At 38.7% G+C, this 22,829-nt stretch overlaps 1 protein-coding gene and 1 long non-coding RNA gene across 2 annotated transcripts in view; one reads left to right on the top strand and one right to left on the bottom strand.

The window, feature by feature from the left end:
• LOC142208670 (uncharacterized) overlaps positions 1–22,829 on the bottom strand; it is a 656,266-nt gene that overhangs the window by 375,299 nt on the left and 258,138 nt on the right. The window lies entirely within an intron of this gene.
• The window catches only part of MEOX1 (mesenchyme homeobox 1), a 34,907-nt gene continuing 13,478 nt past the window's right edge, over positions 1,401–22,829 (top strand). Inside the window, exon 1 of the mRNA XM_075278755.1 lies at positions 1,401–2,079. Coding sequence (XP_075134856.1) covers positions 1,632–2,079 — 448 coding nt within the window. The 5' untranslated portion in view covers positions 1,401–1,631. The remainder of the gene's footprint in view (positions 2,080–22,829) is intronic.

The raw sequence follows: 22,829 nt of genomic DNA, 5'->3' as shown, positions 1-22,829 counted from the left end.
CTATCTATCTATCTCCTATCTATCTATCTATCTATCTATCTATCTCTCTATCTATCTCCTATCTATCTATCTATCTATCTATCTATCTCCTATCTATCTATCTATATATCTATCCATCCATGTTTATATCTTATTTTTGTAACTGTAATAAATGGAAAATTGTAATATCTGTGTGAAATTCTAAAAGCCTTTACAGGGGCGTTGCTGGGGTGTGGATAGGGCTTGGCAGAACATTTTGCCACCTTGCCTTGGCCAGGTTATTTAGCGCAGGGCTAGGGCAGCAAACTGAATCGCTGTTTCAGGTGACAAGAAGCCCAGCTACGACTCTAGTGGTTAATATTAACTCTCCCTAAGGTACTAGAGCTATACTTGTACTGTGTGTGGTAGATATATATACCACATATATTTATATATATACATTTCAATTTCAAATCATATAATGAGTATCAGGTGTAATGTATATTGGAACCTCTCCAAAAGACCACCATTATAATAAGACCACTTTCTTATCCAGAACAAATACATTGTGACAGAATTTCATTTTTATTATATATTATGCTTATTGGTCACATTTTTGGGATGACCTCTCTATAGAAGATCTCTTTCAATTCAATTTTGGGTGGTCATCTCAAAGAGATATAAACTATATATCAACTCTTCAAGATATATTAGTTATATATACTGTGTGTGTGTGTATGTATATATATATATATATATATATATATATACATGAGTATGTGTGTGTGCATTTGTATATGTATATATACACACTGTACACATACACACATATATTTACTATAGTATATATACAGTGTGTATATAGTATATGCTGTATATACAATATATATACCGTACACACACACACACACACACACACACACATATATATATATATATATATATATATATATTTATTATACATACTGTACTCATTTTTTTTCTTCCTCTACTTCTATAGTATCTTGAATCATATACTGCTAGTCCTATAGGGGTTAAGTTGCCATATTGCCTGTTTGTCCAGATTTGACCCCTACTATCCGGAGGACCAAGCTGCACAACTTTTTCCCCCCTTCCTTTAAATTCAAAGAATTTTGTTAACAGTGCAATAAAAATTTCTGTGCAGAATTTCAGGGGGAGATAAAAGAGACCCCTTTTCTGTGTTTGCAGTTTTGTCCATTTCGTAGCACAGACAATGTATCTTTAAAAAAAAAAAAAAAGTCTGCATCTGCAAATCCCATTAGATGCGGATATAAGGTTACTGATGATTAATAGTAGCCCTGGTTTGCTTTGGTTGGAGGGATGCAATGTGTGTCGTTAACCCCTCCCTCCCCTCTCTCATATTTCACTTCACAAACTTGTCACTCTCTCTCCCTGCATAGTATTTAAACAGTGGATCTGCCCCCCTTTGGATATACAGTACAACACAGTTTTTCAGCACAATACTATACAGCCTGTCAGAGCGGCCAGCACACGTGTGCGGGGAAGATGCTGGTGTATTGTGAATGAAAGACTGTTGATTCTGCACTGGGAGCCCAGACATTGAAAGTTACTGAAGAAGAAACTTTGGCATTTCTTGGATCTGGACATTTATTGGCGGCCTGGCGCAAGTGACCGACTCAACACTTTTACCCATGGATCCATCAGCAAGTAGCTGTATGAGAAGCAGCCACTCAGGTGCCCCCCTCTGGGGCTGTATGCGGAATCCGCAAGGGGATCTGAATTCGACGTCTCCCCTGCACCCTTACCAACAAGTATCTTTCTTTCATCAGAAACCGGACTATGCGGCATACTCAGATTTCTCTGCGTCATGCCTAGCGACAGCACCCCACAGCTTCCCCCGAGAGGAGAGGTTGTACGCAGAACAGCATCACACGTTTCATCACTCAGACTGGCACTTTCCAGCTACAGAAGCCCGGAGGCGACTGAACCCCGAACTGGGCTTGAGCTCTGGAGAAATAGAAAGCAGCAGCCCAAATTTGGTTGACGGCTCGGGGTGCATCAATGAAGAATATGGGGTATCAGGTGGAACGTCTCAAGAGACAGAGAAAAAGGCTCTAAAGAGGAAAAAAGACATTGCAGGTAAGAGAAGATGTAGTGTACTAAAGAAGGGGGCACGTCACATAATAAGGGGTGCGCAGGCCGGAAAACTCACCGCTCTTATCTCCCAAGTGTCCCTCTTTTGGGGCCCTGTTTTGATGTAATTCTCCTTATCCCTCTTTTGGGGTCCCTATTTTTGACATTTTGGGGTCCCTATTTTTGACATTTTGTGGTCCCTATTTTTGATGCTACCTGGACACATTTCTCTATTCATAAGAGTGTCACATGTGTAATGTTTTCCTTCATACAATCTGACAACTAAAGCGACTGTTTTCTACCAATTTCCGATTTCCACTTGACAGTCCTGACATATATTGATATAATTCGCTATCACTCGGTAGGACTGGCCAAGGTTCTGTTTGTACCATGTTTAAGGTACATTTGGTGTATGTATCGAAAAAGCCAATATCCATAGGGTCCCATATCCTAAAATGTAACCTGCTGGTATATGTCAGGCTGGTATATGGCGGTATACTTTTTGGACTGTGCTTTTTTATGCAGAGACATCCTACATATATGCACAGGCATGTACTATATGCCACTGTATGTGTATATAATGTCATAAGCCATCACCTTCTATCAGTATATACTTCTGACAGAATGCTCAAATGTGGTGTGAACAGAGCCTAACCTAATGAAGACTGATGTGATTGAGCCTCAACCTGTAGGTGACACTTCCAACATCAATGCATTAGAGAATCGGAATTCCTTATCTAATACCTGAATCATTCCAGCTGGTAAATGAAATTCATGTAATAGATGTGTATTAGAAAACTGCTCATATACAAGAGTAGGGACAGCGAGGTTGAATAGATTATAATGGATACATTACAAGAGTAGTATACAAATACACACTAATAGAGACTGTAGCAGACAATAGGCTTCATTACTGATTATTCCATGAGTAACAATGATCTCAGTGCCAGGAGGAACAACAGAGGCCATGCCTGTACATAGGTTTATTATCTTATAAGTAATGATCTGATCACATTGCAATAAAAGTTGTTGGGTTTTAACACTTTTGTATACTTTGTGGATACACTATGTAATATCTGTGATATCGATCATTGACTTTTGCATTGAGTGTAACCCCCAAAATGTTATTTTAGCACCTGATGCCGTACCCCATACATGCAATTCTATTCACCTCTGAGGTAGCCAAACCCGTGTTCCAATGTGGGCAGCAATTTATTTATTTTTTTGCATTATTTGATTACTATTAAATATTATATTTGTTATATGAAGGCTACTCCCCAGAATAGTTATATCAGAATGTAAATTCTAGATGCAGCAAACTAAATTCACCAAATTTTAGCGATCACAATGTGGAATATGGGGTCAGGCTGTAGAAATTATACACACTATATTATCTAATGATTCATCTGTATGGGAAGGAAACATTTGACAAAGACACATACAATAGCATAAAATATTCATGCATGAAGTCATCTTATATTTTAAAATACTACTGGAATACATAACTGTATGTTACGTACGAGTATTTCAGTATTATTTTGTAACAAATTTGTATCACTATATAATTCAGTATTATATTGGAGTATATTATACTTTTATTGCTATATAACAAACTTACAAACTTTTATTATATATATATATATATATATATATATATATATATATATATATATATATATGCAAATAAATTGCATTTTTCCATAATATTAGTAAAAATCATGAGAAATAAATAATTGGAAATATTGGCTTTATAGTCTCTACATGGATTATCTGTATACTGAAACACAGATACAATATTGATAATTCACACCTGTAGTTGAGTTGTAAGAAGTCGCTCCATGGTACAACACCTTTGTAATATCTACTGTAAGTAGTCAGAGGCTTATTTTGGAAGTTCCTGGGACTTCTGCAAAATCTGTAACAGCACCCTCAGCTATAACCTATGTATCATGTATAGCATTGGTCATCTCATATAGGGCAGAGGGACCTATGGAGCCCCCAGGACTTGGGTTTGACTAGACCTATGAGCCTCCTATACTTACACCTTTGGTATATGGTTATAAGCAGGAGCTTTTCATGTGTAGGCTATGAAAAGGTTACAATTGTCTCAATTTCCTAACTGATACCTGTATACTCAATTTATAGAAATAGAAGAATTTGGTCAATGTCATGGGTCAGTTTTTATTTATATTCTATATTGGATAATATAGAGTAGATAATAGATAATATAGAGTAAGTATCCTCACTAATACACTATAGTATTATATCACCATCATGACTCTACTAATGTCCTTATTTTTATGGGATTATAGGGCTTTAAATAATATGGGTGAAAAAAGAAGCACATGTGGTGCTGTAAATCAGTAATATCATATACGACATGTAGTGTACATATGTAGACCACAGTGTTCATGGGATAGATAGATAGATAGATAGATATGGTCATACAATCCATAGATCAAGCCGTATCCCATAAGTCTATAGTATATATTAGTGTAAATGGTGTCATCTGTTCAGAGGTTAATAGGAAATAAGCCGACCCTTAAAAAAACATTTTCTCTTCACAGTCAATTACTCTCATGTTGGCCAAAGCTGTTAAGCCAATCTGTGAAGTCATTAAATCTCTAGTCCCGACACATCAAAGCTGACCCTACTTGTACTGATACAGATGCTTCAGGAAGTCAGAGACCTCCATAATGGTGCATTCTGGGAAATGTGCACGCTGCATTGTATGATATGTCCTCTGGTAATATCTGCCCTATGTGCGTCACCTCTGCTGAGGAATTACAATGTCAAGACACATAGGTTTCGGTATCGGAAATTAAAGTAACAAGATGTCTCCAAGATATCAGTGAATAATAACCACCAGCATGCCGGGAGTCATGGCTTCCCAAAGCTGGAGTGCCACAGGTTGAAGAAGCTTACTGTAAAGGGTTACATTCAGGTATATGAAGTGCCTATAGTCTTAGAGACACTTTGCAATAACATTTGGTCCGATGTGTTGGTCTAAGGGAGGAAAATAGTGAAGAATTTGGTGTGGAATATCAGCGCTGAAATGCCACACCAAATTCCTCACCATTTTCCTCCGTGTGAATGAACCCTTAGGGTCTGCACGATGGGGCCTTGTTTATAAACTCGCTCATTCAGATTGATCCCTATAAATGTATCTATCTAACAAACAACACTTTCTACAGTCAGCCATACTGTTAACCTTACCAAACAATAAAATAGCTGATAACAGGGAACAATCAATAACACTTGGATAGGCCCGGACTCCACTGCAACTCCTGGTCACATGACAGTTGCTGTTGTGTCTACAAGTCACAATGGAGTCTGAAAAATAATCATATAGTTCAGGGTCCAGTGGATGGCCCCCCCCGTGCCATCTTATCATGGTAGACTCTAGTAAATAAATTTTTTAAAAAGTCGACCCATTCTAAATAAGTATTTCTCCCTAAAGTGCACAAAATTTGGATATGACATAATATTAATATTATTATATTATTATTATTATTATTATTATTATTCAATGAAATCACCAACAATGGAGTTTTTATATGGTTTTCTACATTGCTTTGTACTCACGTGACTGCTATGATCATTAATCTATCTGGGATTTGTCTTTTTTCATGGACCCGTTCACATCAATCAGTGAACCAAGTCTGTAAAGACTAAGCAAAACATGAAAAATAGATTTTTTTTCACACATCATGGATACCGCATGACCCAGAAACTTGGCCATGGGAATAGATCCTAGCTTTACCCCAGCACATTGACCCCTGTAGTCAGGTTATAGATGTGAATTTTTTGTATATTGTCTGATCCATTATGGTCACTTTTTGTAGTTTCTTAATGTATTCATTCTGCACACTTGCCTTCATGCCTGTCCTCATATCATCTGGGCTATTAGTTTTAGACTCCCTCCCCAACCCCCTCTGCACTTGGTCCAATAAAATTCTAGCGGCAGAGAAAGTGACATGACATTGGTTTAACTGAGAACAGACATAACTTTCTGTGGATTTGCTTTATGACTCCTGGTAAATCACAGATTACCATTAACAGGCCGCTGTGAGCTTGGAGTCACATATGTGTCCTAATGGGACTTAGTGACTAATGCCCCATTAGTGGGGTAACGTGTGTTTCCACTTCTCAGGTCACTACATGGTATGTAATATGAAGAGATAATGTGTAGGCAGGGCAGAAGCTTACAACTATCCCGAATATCCGCAGAGGAGTCATTGCCATGTCCCCTCCCATCCTCCCTCCCAGAATTAGTATTCCTTATTGTAATGAGATGTCTAAATATTAGACTGATCTTATTATTACTATTATTCCATAGCTGTAATAAATGCTCCTATCTTAACGCCATTTTTAATATTTCAAACTTTTTATTTATTATTTTTCATTTATTATATTGTATTATTTTTAGCACATCATGTTTGGTTCCTCATAAACCTAAAACATTGAATAAGTAAGCGTGTATCCAGCAAAAAACAAATCTATCTAGAAACAAAAAAATAAGAGCAGCAATGCATGGATCAACCAGAAGAGATAGAAGCTTTGTCATCCATTTCTACAACTTACAGCTTTCTTTCTTTCTTTCTTTCTTTTTCTTTCTTTCTTTCTTTCTTTCTTTCTTTCTTTCTTTCTTTCTTTCTTTCTTTCTTTCTTTCTTTCTTTCTTTCTTTCTTTCTTTCTTTCTTTCTTTCTTTCTTTCTTTCTAACTTCCTTTTATTTATTACAATATAATATATCCAAGACATATAGGAGTCAGTTATCATAGCCAAAATGAATATAACATGGCATGTAACATATCATTCTATTCTATATCATCCTGTATATCAGGAAACATTCTCATTATTATTAGTATTATTAATATTATAAGTATATTGAACAGCCTTCTCATCTAAAATGCAGCAAATATTTTTATGAGCGCTACAATATACAGCACAGGGAGCAATACTATAGATTTGTATAATATATTTAACATTTAATGAGACACTTAGTCAATTATGAGAAAAAAATTACATAAATAGAACATAGAATGTATTATATCTCAACATAATAATCACAAAATATTAACATTATCAGCACATACTAGTGGTAAGTGAAGTAGTTTCATAGACTCTAAACTATACAACTACTATAGTCACTTCAGTCACATACACTCTACACTATATACTATACACTATGCAACTACTACAGTAACATACACTCTACACTATATACTATACACTATGCAACTACTACAGTCACATACACTCTATACTATATACTATACACTATGCAACTACTACAGTCACATACACTCTACACTATATACTATACACTATACAATTACTAAAGTCACATACACTACACTATATACTATACACTATACAACTACTACAGTCACATATACTCTACACTATATACTATATACTATACACTATACAACTACTACAGTCACATACACTCTACACTATATACTATACACTATACAATTACTAAAGTCACATACACTACACTATATACTATACACTATACAACTACTACAGTCACATATACTCTACACTCTATACTATATACTATACACTATACAACAACTACAGTCACATACACTTTACACTATATACTATATACTATGCAACTACTAGTCACATACACTCTACACTATATACTATACAATATACAGTCACATACACTCTACACTATATACTATACAATATACAGTCACATACACTTTACACTATACACTATACAATTACTACAGTCACATAGACTCTACTCTATATACTATACACCATACAACTACTACAGTCACTACAGTCACATAGACTCTACACTATATACTATACACCATACAACTACTACAGTCACTACAGTCACATAGACTCTACACTATATCCCATACACTATACATCTATTTTCCCTTACAACATACAATATATTCTGCAATGTAACGCCTGTAGGTCAGGTCACTAATATTTTATTTTTAAATGTGTTAAAATCTTTACTGCTGTACAAATCTTTATAATAATAGGTCTAATAAAAATATTATTTTTTTTTTTATTAAATGAGCAGGTTTCTGTAATGTTTCTATACTTGGCTCGGTGGTTCGCACTATCACCTTGCAGCACTTTGGTCCTGGTGGGGTTTTGTGTTTTTCGTGTTTTTTTTTTTTTTTTTTTTTTACAATTTACAGTTTGAGCTTTCGATAGGTAAAGAGAGTGAGTGCTAACAATTTTTCTTAATACTGTATCATTATTAATATTATATCAGTATGTCATAATATTTTTATATTGAATTATTACATTTTTATTTCTTTTCTATCTTTTATATGCTGTCCTGTTTATAGCACTATAAAGAGGAACTGTGATGTTAGATTTCTATATATATTTTCGTGACGTATTTCACACTTTTACTTATGACGCTTGGTAACTCGTGCTCGGGGCTCCTCTTATAAAATGTGATTTTTTTTAAATTTTAATACATTTTGCCAATCCTTCTTTGTTTGAAGGAACGGTAGCAGTATGGCTGAGCTCACATTGACAATCCAGAAGATGGAGATCACAGCTTGCTATCCAGAGCAGCCAAAAGGCCTGGTGACTGTTTAGATAGTGAGGGAAGGTCTCTAGGGGGGCTGAGGATTGATCTGATAGGTGACAAGATAGAAGGAGGTGATAAACTGGTGTTTTCACAGCTTACAAGGTGCTGAGAAAACAGGAGGTTAGATAAAGGAAAGGGCCAGAATTGTCTGCTCTGGGAAAGGTGTTTGAAGCCCCTTCTGAAATCCTCGATTTGCAGTTTATTTCACACCAAATGGCTTTGTTGTGTTTGGGGCCTTTGTGTATTGAATTGTGAAAATTCGGGTAATTTTATGCACAAATAATAAACACTGAATATACACGTAACACGTACAATATATTGTTATATTCACAGATATAGAGGGGTGGATTTAACTGTTTGTGTATGATAATGTCCTGGGTTTACCTGCAGTCCTATGTAACTTCAGAAAGCACAGTCATATATATGGATGATATCAACATGTCAGCCTTGCCGCATCTGTAGGTGGTGCAGAAGAAGCTGAGACATAACGTAATATCTTGGATTCAGGTTTTCCTAGGTTGTTGATTTGCAAAATCTGACCCATTGATTTAGAGGTGCGGATTACATTTTGGGGATATGGAGGCAGTATACAGATATCAGATACAGATCGCATGCACAATTTATATGACTGCTTTATACACAATGTCAAATGTATAGTCCTGGGGTCCTGGAGTCGGGGATAGGGAGAAGACATTATTGCATTGACCATAACAACTCACACTCACCACAGATTTTTTTTGCAATAAGTGGATGGGATTAGCCAGATTCCCATCTACTTTGCAGGTAATGTAAAATGCAGAATTTTTTTGATGCAAAGTTTCTGCCGTGACCAAAATGTTGTGCAACAGTTTTCCGAGAGTGCACAAAAATTAGCTAATGACAGGGAATGTTAGAAGTAAAAATCATTACTCACCTGTTACTTCCGAATGTTTTAGAGCAGCCTCTCCGATGCTTTGTTTCTGGTGCTGCAGCAAAGACATATCTGACTACCCCACATGACTAGTACTGTCACCAACTTGTGAGGTAGTCAGAGACGTCACTGTTGCAGCACTAGAATAGTAATAGATAAGTAAAGTACATCCTGATAATGTAATTTTTTAGAGGTTTTGGAAAACCCCTGTAAAATAGCATAGGGTGGGTTCACATCTGCGCCTGGTCTCAACTTTGTAGGTTTCCATTTTCTTCCTGGGAAACTGGACAGGAGACGGAAACCCAGCGGTCAGTTTCCAAACCCATTCACTTGAATGGCTTTGCAAAGTGTCTGCCCGTGAGCGCCTTCTGCCTCTCCATGGCGAAACTATTTTTTTTTTACCAGACACAAAGTCCTGCATGTCCCCTATCCAGTTTCTCAAGCAGAAGACGGAAACCTGCAAAGCAGAGACCGGGCACAGGTGTGAACCCGCCCTTACTAAGCATGGAAAGAAGCTCAGTGATTCTCATTGAAGACAACCAGTTAGTATATGGAGACTGTGCTCCATTGGAAAATAGTTTACAAATTTGGTATTTACTGCAACAAAAAAAGTATTGGATAGTTCAGGAATAATCACATATCATATTGAAAGCAATAGGGAAAAAAGCCTCCCATTGATTGTAATGGGTAGTGCACGTATGCCGGCTCCCATAGAAATCAATGGGATCTGGTTTTTACGCGCTCATTCATCTCTATGGGAGCCGGCATACGAGCGCTCCCCATAGAAATGAATGGGCTGCTTCTTTCACTGCGAGCAGTCCCATTGAAGTTAATGGGGAGTGCCGGCGTATACGGCAAGCTCTGCTCATGCCGGAGCGTACACGCCGGCACTCCCCATTCACTTCAATGGGACTGCTCGGAGTGAAAGAAGCAGCCCATTCATTTCTATGGGGATCGCTCGTATGCCGGCTCCCATAGAGATGAATGGAGCTGCTTTAGACGCCGCTTATTCTGAACGTGTTCTACGTTCAGAATAAGCTAGAATTTACTCAGTGTGAATGCACCCTAAAGAGAAAAGCAGTGGAAACGCAGCAGAACGCTTGCTTTATTTTACTTCTATCCTGTTGTGTGTTTTGTGGTGCTGATTTTGCCAAAGTAAAGAATCAGCACTGAAAAACAGACTCCAATTGACTTCAATGGGTTCCGTTTTCCACGTGGTACACATCGAAATCAATGGGAGGCTTTTTTACCCATTGACTTCATTGTATTCCACGCGGAAGATGGAACCCATTGAACTCAATGGGAGTCTGTTTTTCAGTGCTGATTCTTTACTCAAGTTATTGTGGCAAAATCAACGCCACAAAACTCTGTGTGAATGCACTCTTACAGTACCAGCAAAGTGAATAAAATTATGGCTAATCCCATTCCCACATTGCGGAACAAAACAGCTGCAAAAAAGCTGACTTTTCCAAAACACGTGCATTTTTGAATGTTCGCGTTTTCCCTATAGATTTAATAAGGGAATAAAAAACGCAGAGGAATGCACAGCAAAACCTCAATGGAAAAAGCTGCCGTTTTAAAGCTGTGTTCAACATCATGGGGCCTTAGCCTAAAGCTGAAAAATGTTGCAATAACGCAGTGTTTTGGCCACAGCAGGAATGCCGCAGCATAAAACGTTTCATTTTACATATTTTACATTACCTGAGAAGTGTATGGGATTCTGGTTAATCCCTGCAATTTACAAATGTTCATGAAATAGCAGAAGGTGCTTCCCGCTGTGCGACACTCATCTCGGGAATAATGCATCATGGCTACTACTCCCTGCAGGATGTAGGCATGGCCACTATAGAGTGGACAATCCCTTGTAGCTCCAGCACTCAGAGGTATGTAAGGGTATGTTCATATGGCGGAATTTGCATTCCGTGTGTTAACATTTGGCGCAGCTAGCTGCAACGGGATGCATCTCGTCGTGGCATTTCGCTCCGGATTAGGCTCAAATGAATGGGTCTAATTGGGATGGAGCCTCACGCCACGGCTGATTCCGCGGCAAGAAGGGTCATCTTGCTTCTTTTTTCCGCTACTAGCTAGTGGAAAAAAGAAGCGAGTGGCTCCTATTGAAGTCAATGGGAGCCGGTTTTGGTAGCAAACTTTGAGACAGATTCTGCGTCAAAATCCGCTGCCAAAAACTCAGTGTGAACTGACCCTGAAACAACTGATCAGTGCGGGGAATCAGACACCGATGGCCAATCCTGAGTATAGGTCATCTGTATGAAGATTGGCTACAGGTCTGGACAACTCCTTTAACAAAAATATTCTCATATGAAGTTCCAAATTTCTCAATATTTATGACTTTGAGACTGACCCCTCCCCCCTTCCAAAAAGTGGAAAACCCCTCTCATCCTATTTATACGGATGAAGCTTTCTTATGTTGAATTACCTTATAGAGTTTGGATATTTTTTCCAAAGGCAATTCAGTATGAGCAGTAGTTTTATTTAAGGAAGAAGAATGACATACCAATGCTATGTTAAAATACCCTCATTTAAACTCACCGGTTTAACCTGGCGGAGGATATAGAGCACATTAGAAAGTTGGCAGACACTTCTGACGCAGTTCCAAGTGTTTGCACTGTGCTCATTTCCCATTCCCCGATCCATCCCGAAAAGCCCACGAGCCAACGGCACTAAAACTGTGTGTGACAAAAACTGTCTGAAATTTTTACTTTTTTTTGACAGACGGCACATGTTAATTAAAAAAAAGATCTAATACAAGCCAAGTGTCTGAGTCCTTAATATTACAGTCATTTACAAATCTTATTGGCCGGAGTATCCTACGGTATATAGCCAGGTCTAGCGGGAATGTTTGACACTGGAGTCCTGTGTATACCCTCATTATGCTATGTGTCTTAGGGGGGTTTATGTCACACTACATTATTTTAGTAAGGCGGGTTTTATATTTTTAGCTTTTAGTACTGTGAAGTTTTGTCTCGGAAATTAAAGGCTGAATTCATTCTAAAAAATAGATGTCCAATACTGAAAAATAAACTTTAAAATATTCACTTGGAAACTCACAAATATCCAATTAAAAGCTAAAAATGATACATTTCAAATAATAATTGTGTAAAAATTGACTTTGCAATTTGCAGAAATTTGAGAATTCATTTCACACGTTGGGGGAAAAGCTAATTTTTATGTTGCAGATTTCGCTTTTATTTTTATTTTATTTTTTTTAGCCGACATCGGGAATGGATCAAACTATATGGAGATGTATAAGGGTATGTTCACATGGAGTTTTTTTGCAGGTGGATTTTGACATGGAATCCACCTCAAAATCCACCTGCAAAAAAGGCTCCCATTCACTTCAATGGAAGCCACCCGCTTTTATTTTTTTCCACTAGCTATGGGAAAAAAGAAGTGACATGCCCTATCTTGCCGTGGAATTCACGGCTGAGTCAGCCGCAGCATCAGCGGCTTGAGAATCACTCCCAATTAGGCTCATTCATTCGGGCCTAATCAGGAATAGAATGCCACGATGGAATGCTAACGCACTGCATTGACATCCCATCGCGGCTTGCCACGCATAGAAGTCACATGGCGGAAAAGCTTTCCGAAGTGTGAACATACCCTAAGGACTTACTATTCCATTTGAAGCCACTGTTGGCTCAAAAAATATGCAGAAAATACTGTCAAAAAACATATCAAACAACAATATGTTAGTAAAAATCACACATGTCCATAAAAAAGTCAGTGCAAGGAAATAATATTCCAATACCAGGTGCTAAAAGATAGAATGTGATGGTATTCGAGTGTCAGGACAACAGTCCATCATAAGCACCCCAGGTCCAGGTAAGTAAATTAATACTCCGTGGTCAATCCCTTTAAGGACTGAGGGGTATCACACTGAAACGCATTAGAGGCGAGCTCGCCATGTGGCGATATTCTGTTTGTAGGATGTCTGGTTGTGCACAGCATGTCTTTTAATTCCTGGGTTAAATAAATGGATTTTTAATATATCACCATTGTCTTGACACTGGAATACTACAATATTTTTTGTGAACATAGATGCTTTTCCACAACACGTGGCTTCAGAGAGGAAAGACCCACATTTATTAGGATAAAGCCCCACAATGCGAAAATGCTGGATTTTACCAGCAAAGTGTGAAATTCTGGCTAATCCTATCCACACATTGCAAAAAAAAAAAAAAAAAACTCGCTTTTTGGCAAATTGCAGCATTTCAATTATATCTCCAAAAACATTGTCGTTTTCCATATAGGTATAATAGGGGTAGAAAGGCCGCAGATGAAAACTCTCCGAAAATACAATAAAAAACAGTGTTGAAGAAATGTGTTTTCACAGTTTTTTCTTCTGCACAGTGGTAGCTTGAATTCACCAGAGGACAGGAGTAATACATTTACCCTTGATTCACATTAGCGTATGTATTCCGTCCGGTTAGAGTCCATATGGAGACCCCCCGGACGGAATACAATCGCAATTGCAAGTACTGTGCTGTAAAATCACACGGACCCCATAGACTATAATGGCGTCCGTGGGCTTGCCGCCAGATCTCCACAGGGATCATGCGGACAGAAAAGTAGTTCACAATCTACTTTCCAGTCCGCATGATTTGTGCGGCCAGCATACGGACCCCATTATATATATATATCTATGGAGTCCGTATGCTTTTACTACACAGCTCTTGCAGTTGCGTTCGGTATTCCGTTCGGAGGGTCTCCATGCAGACTCCCCAAACGGAATATTGAGTGCAGATGTGAACGAAGGGTAACCATCACCATAGACTCCTGCTGTTCCAGTCTTCCTTTCCCTACCCCAATGGCAAAAAAATTAAATATCACAAAAAATTTGCACCAAACCTACACAGTCATACTATGACTATTTCTCACCAGGATACCCAACCAAAAGCTTGCTGAATCCAATAAAATCATTGTTCAGATATTCTTTCCAGTAAAAATCTATGCCCCATATTCCATTCAAGAACAATGGGCAAGCTCCCATTTCCAAAGTACAGAGTTGGCAGGTAAGGAGAAAGATCGTGCCCATCTGTGGCAACTCAACCTCTTGAAACCAGCCCAAAAAGTGACATCAGGTTCCTGGCAGATCTAGCTCAGACACACATTATTATTATTATTTCCCCCTGTTTTATTGGTCTATTAACCATACAAGATTTTATTTATTTGAACAATTTCCTTGCACTGGAGAGATATATAATTTCTTAATAGAATAAAATGTATTGCATCTTAAACCGCTGCACCACACAATTTCATCGCGACGAGTCCTTGACCACAATCGCCGCATATGTTCTGCATTATGGCTTTAACCCACAGCTAATAGTGATATCAGATGAACATAAGCTAGAAGCAGAGCGGGGTCTTCTGCTCCGTATCCTTGTAATGCAATAGGCAAAGTGTAAATTATGACAAACTGTGGATAGTAAATATTATCTTGGCTCATAAAATGTTCATCCACCTAAAGTCCAGGCTATACATTTGTGACTCGTCGGTGATGGTTTTTTTGTAGAATTCTTAGATTGTACGCTAAAGCTTTAATGGGGTCGTTGTTTTAAAACTGAAACAGGCATAAGGACTTTTTCTGCCACCGATTTTCAGGCTCTCCAACAGAAACTCCGATACAGATGTGAACATAGCCTTAGTAGTAATAGCCAGTAAGGCTACATTGACATCAGCAATGGCGTCTCCATTGGAGAGCTAGAAAATCAGTGGAGGAAAAGTCCGGCACACCTGCTTCAGTTTTAAATGATGGACCCCAGACAGACCCCATTGTAGTGTTACCCTTATTTTAGCAGTCTGCCTCTGTAGTTCTGTTCCTCCAACAGGTCAGATCAAAGGAGAGGCAACACTAGTGTGAACCTGACATAAACTAGAAAATAGTTCCATTGAAAAAAAAAAAAATTGTCCAGACTTTCCAAAATTGCAGCAATCCTATCTTGTTTGGCCTCCACAGGATTAGTCTGACAATTCTGCTGAGCTTTGGTGTGTAATCTGGACAGCCCCTTACTATTTGTAAAACTAAGATGGCACAACAGTCTTCATACGTCATCTGAACAGTCACCTATAATAGTACTTTGACTGTGACCTAGAGTGCCAGCGAAATGGTTTGTAATTATCTGTCTATCTATCTATCTATCTATCTATCTATCTATCTATCTATGTTATCCTCAGTATGTCCTGACAGTGTTGGAAAGCTGAGCTTGTCTGTGCAGATTCAGACATGTCTTGACTTGCCACATACATAGTAGCAGTTCAGTCTGTTGAAACCACTGGAAGTGACTGTATGGCCAGTACAGTGCGGGATACAAAGAAATTGAGGGATTTGGAGCTTCGTTCTGTGATTACATTCCTTACAAAGGAAGAAAAAAAGTCTAAAGAGATCCCTGAAAGGGTGATGCTCTGTATATGGTGATGATGCACCTACTACTAATGCTAGGTTCACACTAGCACCCGGAGTCCGTTCTGAGCTTTCCATCTTCTGCATGCAGAAGACGGAAAGCTGTCAGACTGGGTCCAGCCGTGCACGTTTTATGCTCTGTGCCGCAAAACCGTTTTTTTAAATCGGACTGCATGTCCGACTCTGTGTCCAATTTAAAAAAATCGGTTTCGCAGCGGAGAGCATAAAACGCTCACCGGTGCTCACGGCCGGACATCTTTCAAACACATTCAAATGAATGGATATGAAAGTGTCCTGCAGGTTTCCGTCTCCTGCTCAGTTTTGTGCAGGAAACGGAAACCTGTATGAACGGAGACCGGGCGCAGATGTGAACGAGCCCTAACAAATAAAGTTTTGGGCCAATCAGTTTAAATGGCGTAAGAAATCAATTGGCAATAACCCCGTTTAGGGCAATCTGTTAATACATCTTAAAAAGAAATGTTCCATAAAGTGGAGGCCATGATTTTGTAAGATCATTAGTGTTAACGCTTATGAATTAGGCATTTCAGTTGGCATGGTTTCCAGTAACATTCATGATGTTTTGATAATGTCAAAGGTCATTTCCCAATGGGTGTCATGAATGTTGATGCCTGATCAAAAACATGTCATTGGCAATTTAACCAAGAAAATTTAGACATGCTTAGAGAAATTCCAGGAGACTGCTAATCAGGTGGTTATGGATGATGGAACATGGATCCACTAGCATGATCCTGAGACCAGACAAGAGTCCAAGCAAGGGAAGCTCAAGGGGCCATCAACTCCAAAGAAATTGCATAGCAGTCAGCTAGAAAGGTCATGGCAACAATTTTTTGCTGATACAGAAGGTGTTGTAATTAAAAGAAGTCAACAATTACTGAAGACACCTAGGCTTCAGCAATGAAGGAAATCAGAAAGAAAAGTTGTCAGCAGGTGTGTTGCTGTTCACGACTCACAGTCCCACAAATCCCGAGCTGAGATCAGGGAGTGCAGCTTCATGGAGCTTAACCAATCACACTACAATCCAGAGCGGAAGAAATGTCTGCGTGGGAAATGATCTCCTGATAATAATGTAGCCAGAGGGTGCTTGCAACCACAAGAAGTCTCCTTCTACTCTGAGGACATCTTTGGAAAAAATATGAAAATAACAAAGACGTATTGTAAAAAATTAAGCAAAAATTGGTTCAGATTATACATCTAGTATGTGCTTATATAATCTTATAAAACACATAGCATCGAACTAGTAATATTGACTGCCTATCTATCTATCTATCTATCTATCTATCTATCTATCTATCTATCTATCTATCTCCTATCTGTCTATCTATCTATCTATCTACAAGAATAATATGCAGAACTCTCAATATAAATAAAGCGTGTTTATTAGCATCCAAAGTCATTTCAATAAAAGAAGAACATTGTGGCAAAGACTAAGACTGTAGAAGAAATGATCGTTAAAAAAACTCCTGGACTTGCTAGATTCACTGTGAATTTGCCCTTTTCATGTTTCCAAAAACATTATTGAATGCTGTTTCCCCCGTCCTACTGATTTATATCCTAAACATATTTACATTTAAGTCTAAGGAAATCCCTCTACAAATCTCTGCAACCTGAAGTTAACAAACTCGGCACTCTACTGACTCAGATGGAGTTTTCATTCTAGACAGATGATGTCACAGTCCTGACTGTGAGGCATGAGAGGCCGCTGAGGTCATAAATATCTCAGGTGACAAGCAGCTGAATGTCACATAGGTTCTCCGAGATATTCTGAAGGTTGTTATTCATTGTAGCTGTAGTAGTAGAAGTAATAATAATTGTGATAGTGGTAATAGTATGTAAAGATTAAGAGTCCTCAGTAGTTGATACCTTTTTTTAATGGCTAACAAAAAATGATGACAGATTACAAGCTTTCGGGACTGCTAGGTCCCTTCATGCCTGATGAAGGGACCTTGCAGTCCCAAAAGCTTGCAATCTGTATTATTTTTTGTTAGCCATTAGAGATGAGCGAACAGTAAAATATTTGAGATTTGATATTCGTTTCGAGTAGCCCCTCAATATTCGACTATTCGAATCGAATATCGAACCCCATTATAGTATATGGGGGAAAATGCTCATTTCAGGTGTAGGCAACGTTCGATCAAATTATACTTACCAAGTCCACGAGTGAGGGTCGGGCTGGATCTTCCGAGCAGTCTTCTCCTTGCAGCGTCCCCGCGGCATCTTCCGGCTCTGAATTCACTCAGCCAGGCATCGGGCCTGGGCAGAGCCGACTGCGCATGCCCACACTACAAGCGGACATGCGCAGTCGGCTCTGCCCAGGCCCGATGCCTGGCAGAGTGAATGAAGAGCCGGAAGACGCCGCGGAGAAGCTGCACGGAGAAGACTTCTAAAGGTAGGTGAAGAACCAGCGTTGATTGGCCTACTGTATAGCATTTGGCCAATCAATGCTGGTTCTGCATCGAACTTTTCCATTCGAATAGTGAGTGGTACTCGATCGAGTACGAGTATTTCGAATACCGTAGTATTCGATCGAATACCTACTCGATCGAGTACTACTCGCTCATCTCTATTAGCCATTAAAAAAAAAGATATCAACTACTGAGGGCTTTCAATCTTTACATTTCATATCTGCTAGCTAATATGGTAGAAAGATATATTTTTTCTTATACAAAGTGGTAATAGTAGTAATATAAGTGGCAGAAGTGGTAGTAGTAGCAGTAGTGGTAATAATAGTAGCAGTAGTGATAGTGGGAATAGTAACAATGGTAGCAATAGCGATACTGGTAATAGTAGTAGTATAAGTGGCAGCAGTGAGGGTAGTAGTAATACTGCATTCTGTAAAGTGGGGTATTAGCCCAAAGAGGTTTTCAGCCCCCAAATGTATTTTTGTTAAATAGCTGACTAGTTCACAGGTCATCAGTTTTCTGATCTGTGGGGTCTTACACCTGGACTGCTCAGATCAGTTGTCCTGGAAGTTGCTGCAGTGGACAGGGAGAGCGTGCAGGCTGCTCCTATCCAAGTAATAGGAGTGGAGCTGCAGCCCATCCACTACATAGATACTGATGGACAATTTTAGTTCTCCCTGGCTACTGTTCCCTGTAAACTGTGTGTGCTGGAATTAACAAGCTGCAGCAGGTGGAGCTGTGATTGGGATCATTTATTCTCATTAATATGTTATCTAATCTTTAACCTTTCCAGAGCATGGAGGGAACTTTTTACATATGAAATGATTTATGGCTTTACTCCTTTAACAACCTGTTAATTCTGGGACCCTATAGTAGATTCAATAGCCGCTCCATGATCTATTAGTCGCTACCAATTTCTATTACTATAGCTACTTCTGAAAGCCACCTCTAGCACAGTAGAACTTCAAGGAGTTGGAAATTCTGCTACATACTGTTAAACAGGACCTTTTACCAGGTCTGTAAAACCCAGTGACATATAATATGATAGACGCTGTCACCCTGAGCATTTTGGTGTTTTGTTTACCCAAATCCATTCAGCCATTCCAAAGATATAAGCCCTTTTAGTGTTGATACAAATTAGGGATCTACTAGCCAAGTGGGTGGTAACACTGCATGACATACAGCACATAGAGACCCCACTCCCAGAGCAACAGTGTTACCGCCCACTTGACTAATATACTCTAAGTAGCATCAATTTAGGATTTATATCTTTGGAATATATGGGCATTAGATGGTAGTTTATCTGGGCATTTGGATTCAGATTATCTGGGTACAAGTAGTTAGTTCAATCAGATCAGATTATTTGATCAGAAGTAGTTAGTTTATCTCGGCTTTAAGAGTCAGATTATCTGCCCAGAAGCAGTTAATTCATCTGGACATTAGATTGTGGGCAATGGGAGTCAAATTATCTGGTCAGAAGTAGTTAATCAGATGATTTGATCAGAAGGAGTTAGTTTATCTTGGCTTTAAGAGTGAGATTATCTAACCAAAAGGAGTCAGTTTATCTGGGCATTAAGAGTCAGATTATCTGCCTAGAAGGAGTTCATTTATCTGGGCTGTAAGAGTCAGATTATCTGGTCAGAAGGAGTCAATTTATCTGGGCATTATTAAAAGTCAGATTATCTGCCTAGAAGGAGTTAGTTTATCTTGCATTAGGAGTCATATTATCTGCCCAAAAGGAGTTAGTTTATCTGGGCATTAGATGGTAGTTTATTTGGGCATTTGGAGTCAGATTATCTGGTCAGAAGGAGTCAGTTTATCTTTGTATTAGGAAGTCAGATCATTTGACCAGAAGGAGTTAGTTTATCTTTGTATTAGGAGTCAGATTATCTGGTCAGAAGGAGTCAGTTTACCTGGGCATTAGGAGTCAGATTATCTGCCTAGAACGAGTTAGATTATTTTTGTATTAGGAGTCAGATTATCTGGTCAGAATGAGTTAGATTATCTTTGTATTAGGAGTCGGATTATCTGGTCAGAATGAGTTAGATTATCTTTGTATTAGGAGTCGGATTATCTGGTCAGAATGAGTTAGATTATCTTTGTATTAGGAGTCGGATTATCTGGGTAGAATGAGTTAGATTATCTTTGTATTAGGAGTCGGATTATCTGGACATTCTGTCACTTTCCATTTCACTCCTCACAATATTTTAGATTTTCTATAACAAGTGTTCTCATTCCAGTCAAAAATCTTTTATGAAGCTAGACTTGAGCTCATGTATTTTATTCTAATGGAAAGATCTCATAGCCACAAAGGGTTTTAAAGTTATTCCCTTGTTCGACATGGCCCATTTCACTCCTGCCCCACATCTGATGCTGTGTTTAGAGGAATTTATACAGCAGTTATTAAAATGAAAGATTGAATTTTACGGATCTGATTGTTTTCCAAAACTTGAATTTTTCCACTGAAAGCTCCAGAGGAATTTTAGGAAACGTGTTCAACATATAAAGAAACTTTTAGCTTCCATTTAGATGTACTCGGAGGGATGTCAATTAAGCCTAGGAAATGGAAACTGTGTGTGGATAATACCGGGATTTATCATTCTTCATCCTCCATTTTGTATAACATCGCCTGTTGTCTTCTTACGCCTGTCCTCTGCCAAATGTCGTTTAATGTATTACTAAATCCAACATAACTTCACTTGATCTTTATTAATAAAAAGCTAAGCTCGGAGTCGGTATCTATATCAGTGGCGCTGACATTCCACCCCCCGGGACAGCAGGGTAGAGCAGCGGGGAAGCCGAGGTCAGGAATCACCCAGGACACCTGCATTCTAGGTTTTCATTCTTACTGGCTGTCTGCCAGTCTATGTCAACGTCCAAAATATTCCCTCTCCCCTTTCTTAGCCTATAGGGAATAACCCAGAGCGTAAAGTGATATGTATTAAAACAAGCAGAGTCCCAGAGATGTCACTCACTAGATATTTTTGTGCGGGACAGTGCTTACTAGAAAATAATCCACATGATTTACTCTAGAATATTAATACGATTCTGGAAAAGAAACTCTAGGAAAATATATCATTCAAGCATTGTCCTACTAAAGAAGAATCTACAGAATTTTTATAACAAAAATTTTATTTTACACAAAATTTTATTTACAAAAAAAGACAGTTTTTTGGAACAATGTATCAATTTGTTCATTACAATATAAATATTTGTCACTATGTACCTTAAAGGGAGTTTGTCCCCAGACCCAGCCCTGCAGATAAATTGAATCAGGTGACCCTAACCTAACAAGGTGTGAGGCCATTTGTGAGGCCATGGCGCCATGCAGTAGAAATGCCACAACTTGGCTAAAATGCGTTGCAAAGTGCATGCAAAGTGGATGGAATTCTGGATGATCCCATCCACACATTGCAGAAAAATTCCCACAGCGGAAATGTTGCGATTTTGGAAAAAAAAAGCTTCGTTTTTGTAAATTACAGAATGTCAATTATACCTATGAAAATGCTGATGACTCCCGTATAGGAATAATAGGGGCAGAAAGTCCACAGATGATTTTCTGTGAAAAGCGATGCATTTCCACAGTGGTCTTTTCCGCAGTGCTTTTTGGCTACGCCATACTACACGGAGCCTTAGTCTGTAAACCAATTGCCTAGATATCAACATTTTTTGTCAATATGAAATATGAGCTATTTGGAGCTGCTGCATACCTCTTTGGAGCAATGGCAACACCCTTGTTGCTCCAAAGAGCTAATTTTCATTTTTTGCAAAAACAGCGATATCTTGCTAACGGAAGCTCTGGTCACTGTTTAACTCAGGTTACTCCAAACTATCTATCCGCGGAGCTGGGTTGATAAGTTTTGTTGAGAGACCCCCTTTAATATTACCGCTAATTTTATAATTTTCTCCCTTGATTTGAGATACATCTATAGGTCGTCTATTTACCCTTTACATCTTTTGCACATTGTCTCTATGTATTTATTCTTCCTTATCCATTCTTTCGTTCTACCTTCCCCTCTTAGGGTGCATTCACACTTCGGATACGCTGACTGATTCTGAACGTTAAAACACGTTCAGAATCAGCGGCGTATAAAGCAGATCCCATTCATTTCAAATTGGAGCCGGCATACGAGTGCTCCCCATTGAAATGAATGGGCTGCTTTTTTCTCTATGGGCCCCTTCACATGGTGGGGAAGCGCTCGCGTGTACGGCTCGGAAATGAGCAGAATGCTTACGTGTTTTAACGTTCAGAATCAGTCAGCGTATCCAAAGTGTGAATGCACCCTTATCTTTCTTTTTATCTTACCTTTTGCACGTAGCTTTCTTCCTTTCTATCCCTTCATCCTACTTCCATTTCTCCCTCCTTTTCCTCTTTCTTCATTCTCTATTTCCTAACTAACTTCCTTTCCAGCCTTTT

Source organism: Leptodactylus fuscus, chromosome 6 (assembly GCF_031893055.1).
Source record: "Leptodactylus fuscus isolate aLepFus1 chromosome 6, aLepFus1.hap2, whole genome shotgun sequence".
In the NCBI taxonomy this organism is placed as follows: Eukaryota; Metazoa; Chordata; class Amphibia; order Anura; family Leptodactylidae; genus Leptodactylus; species Leptodactylus fuscus.
This window is presented reverse-complemented; position numbering and strand designations above follow the sequence as displayed.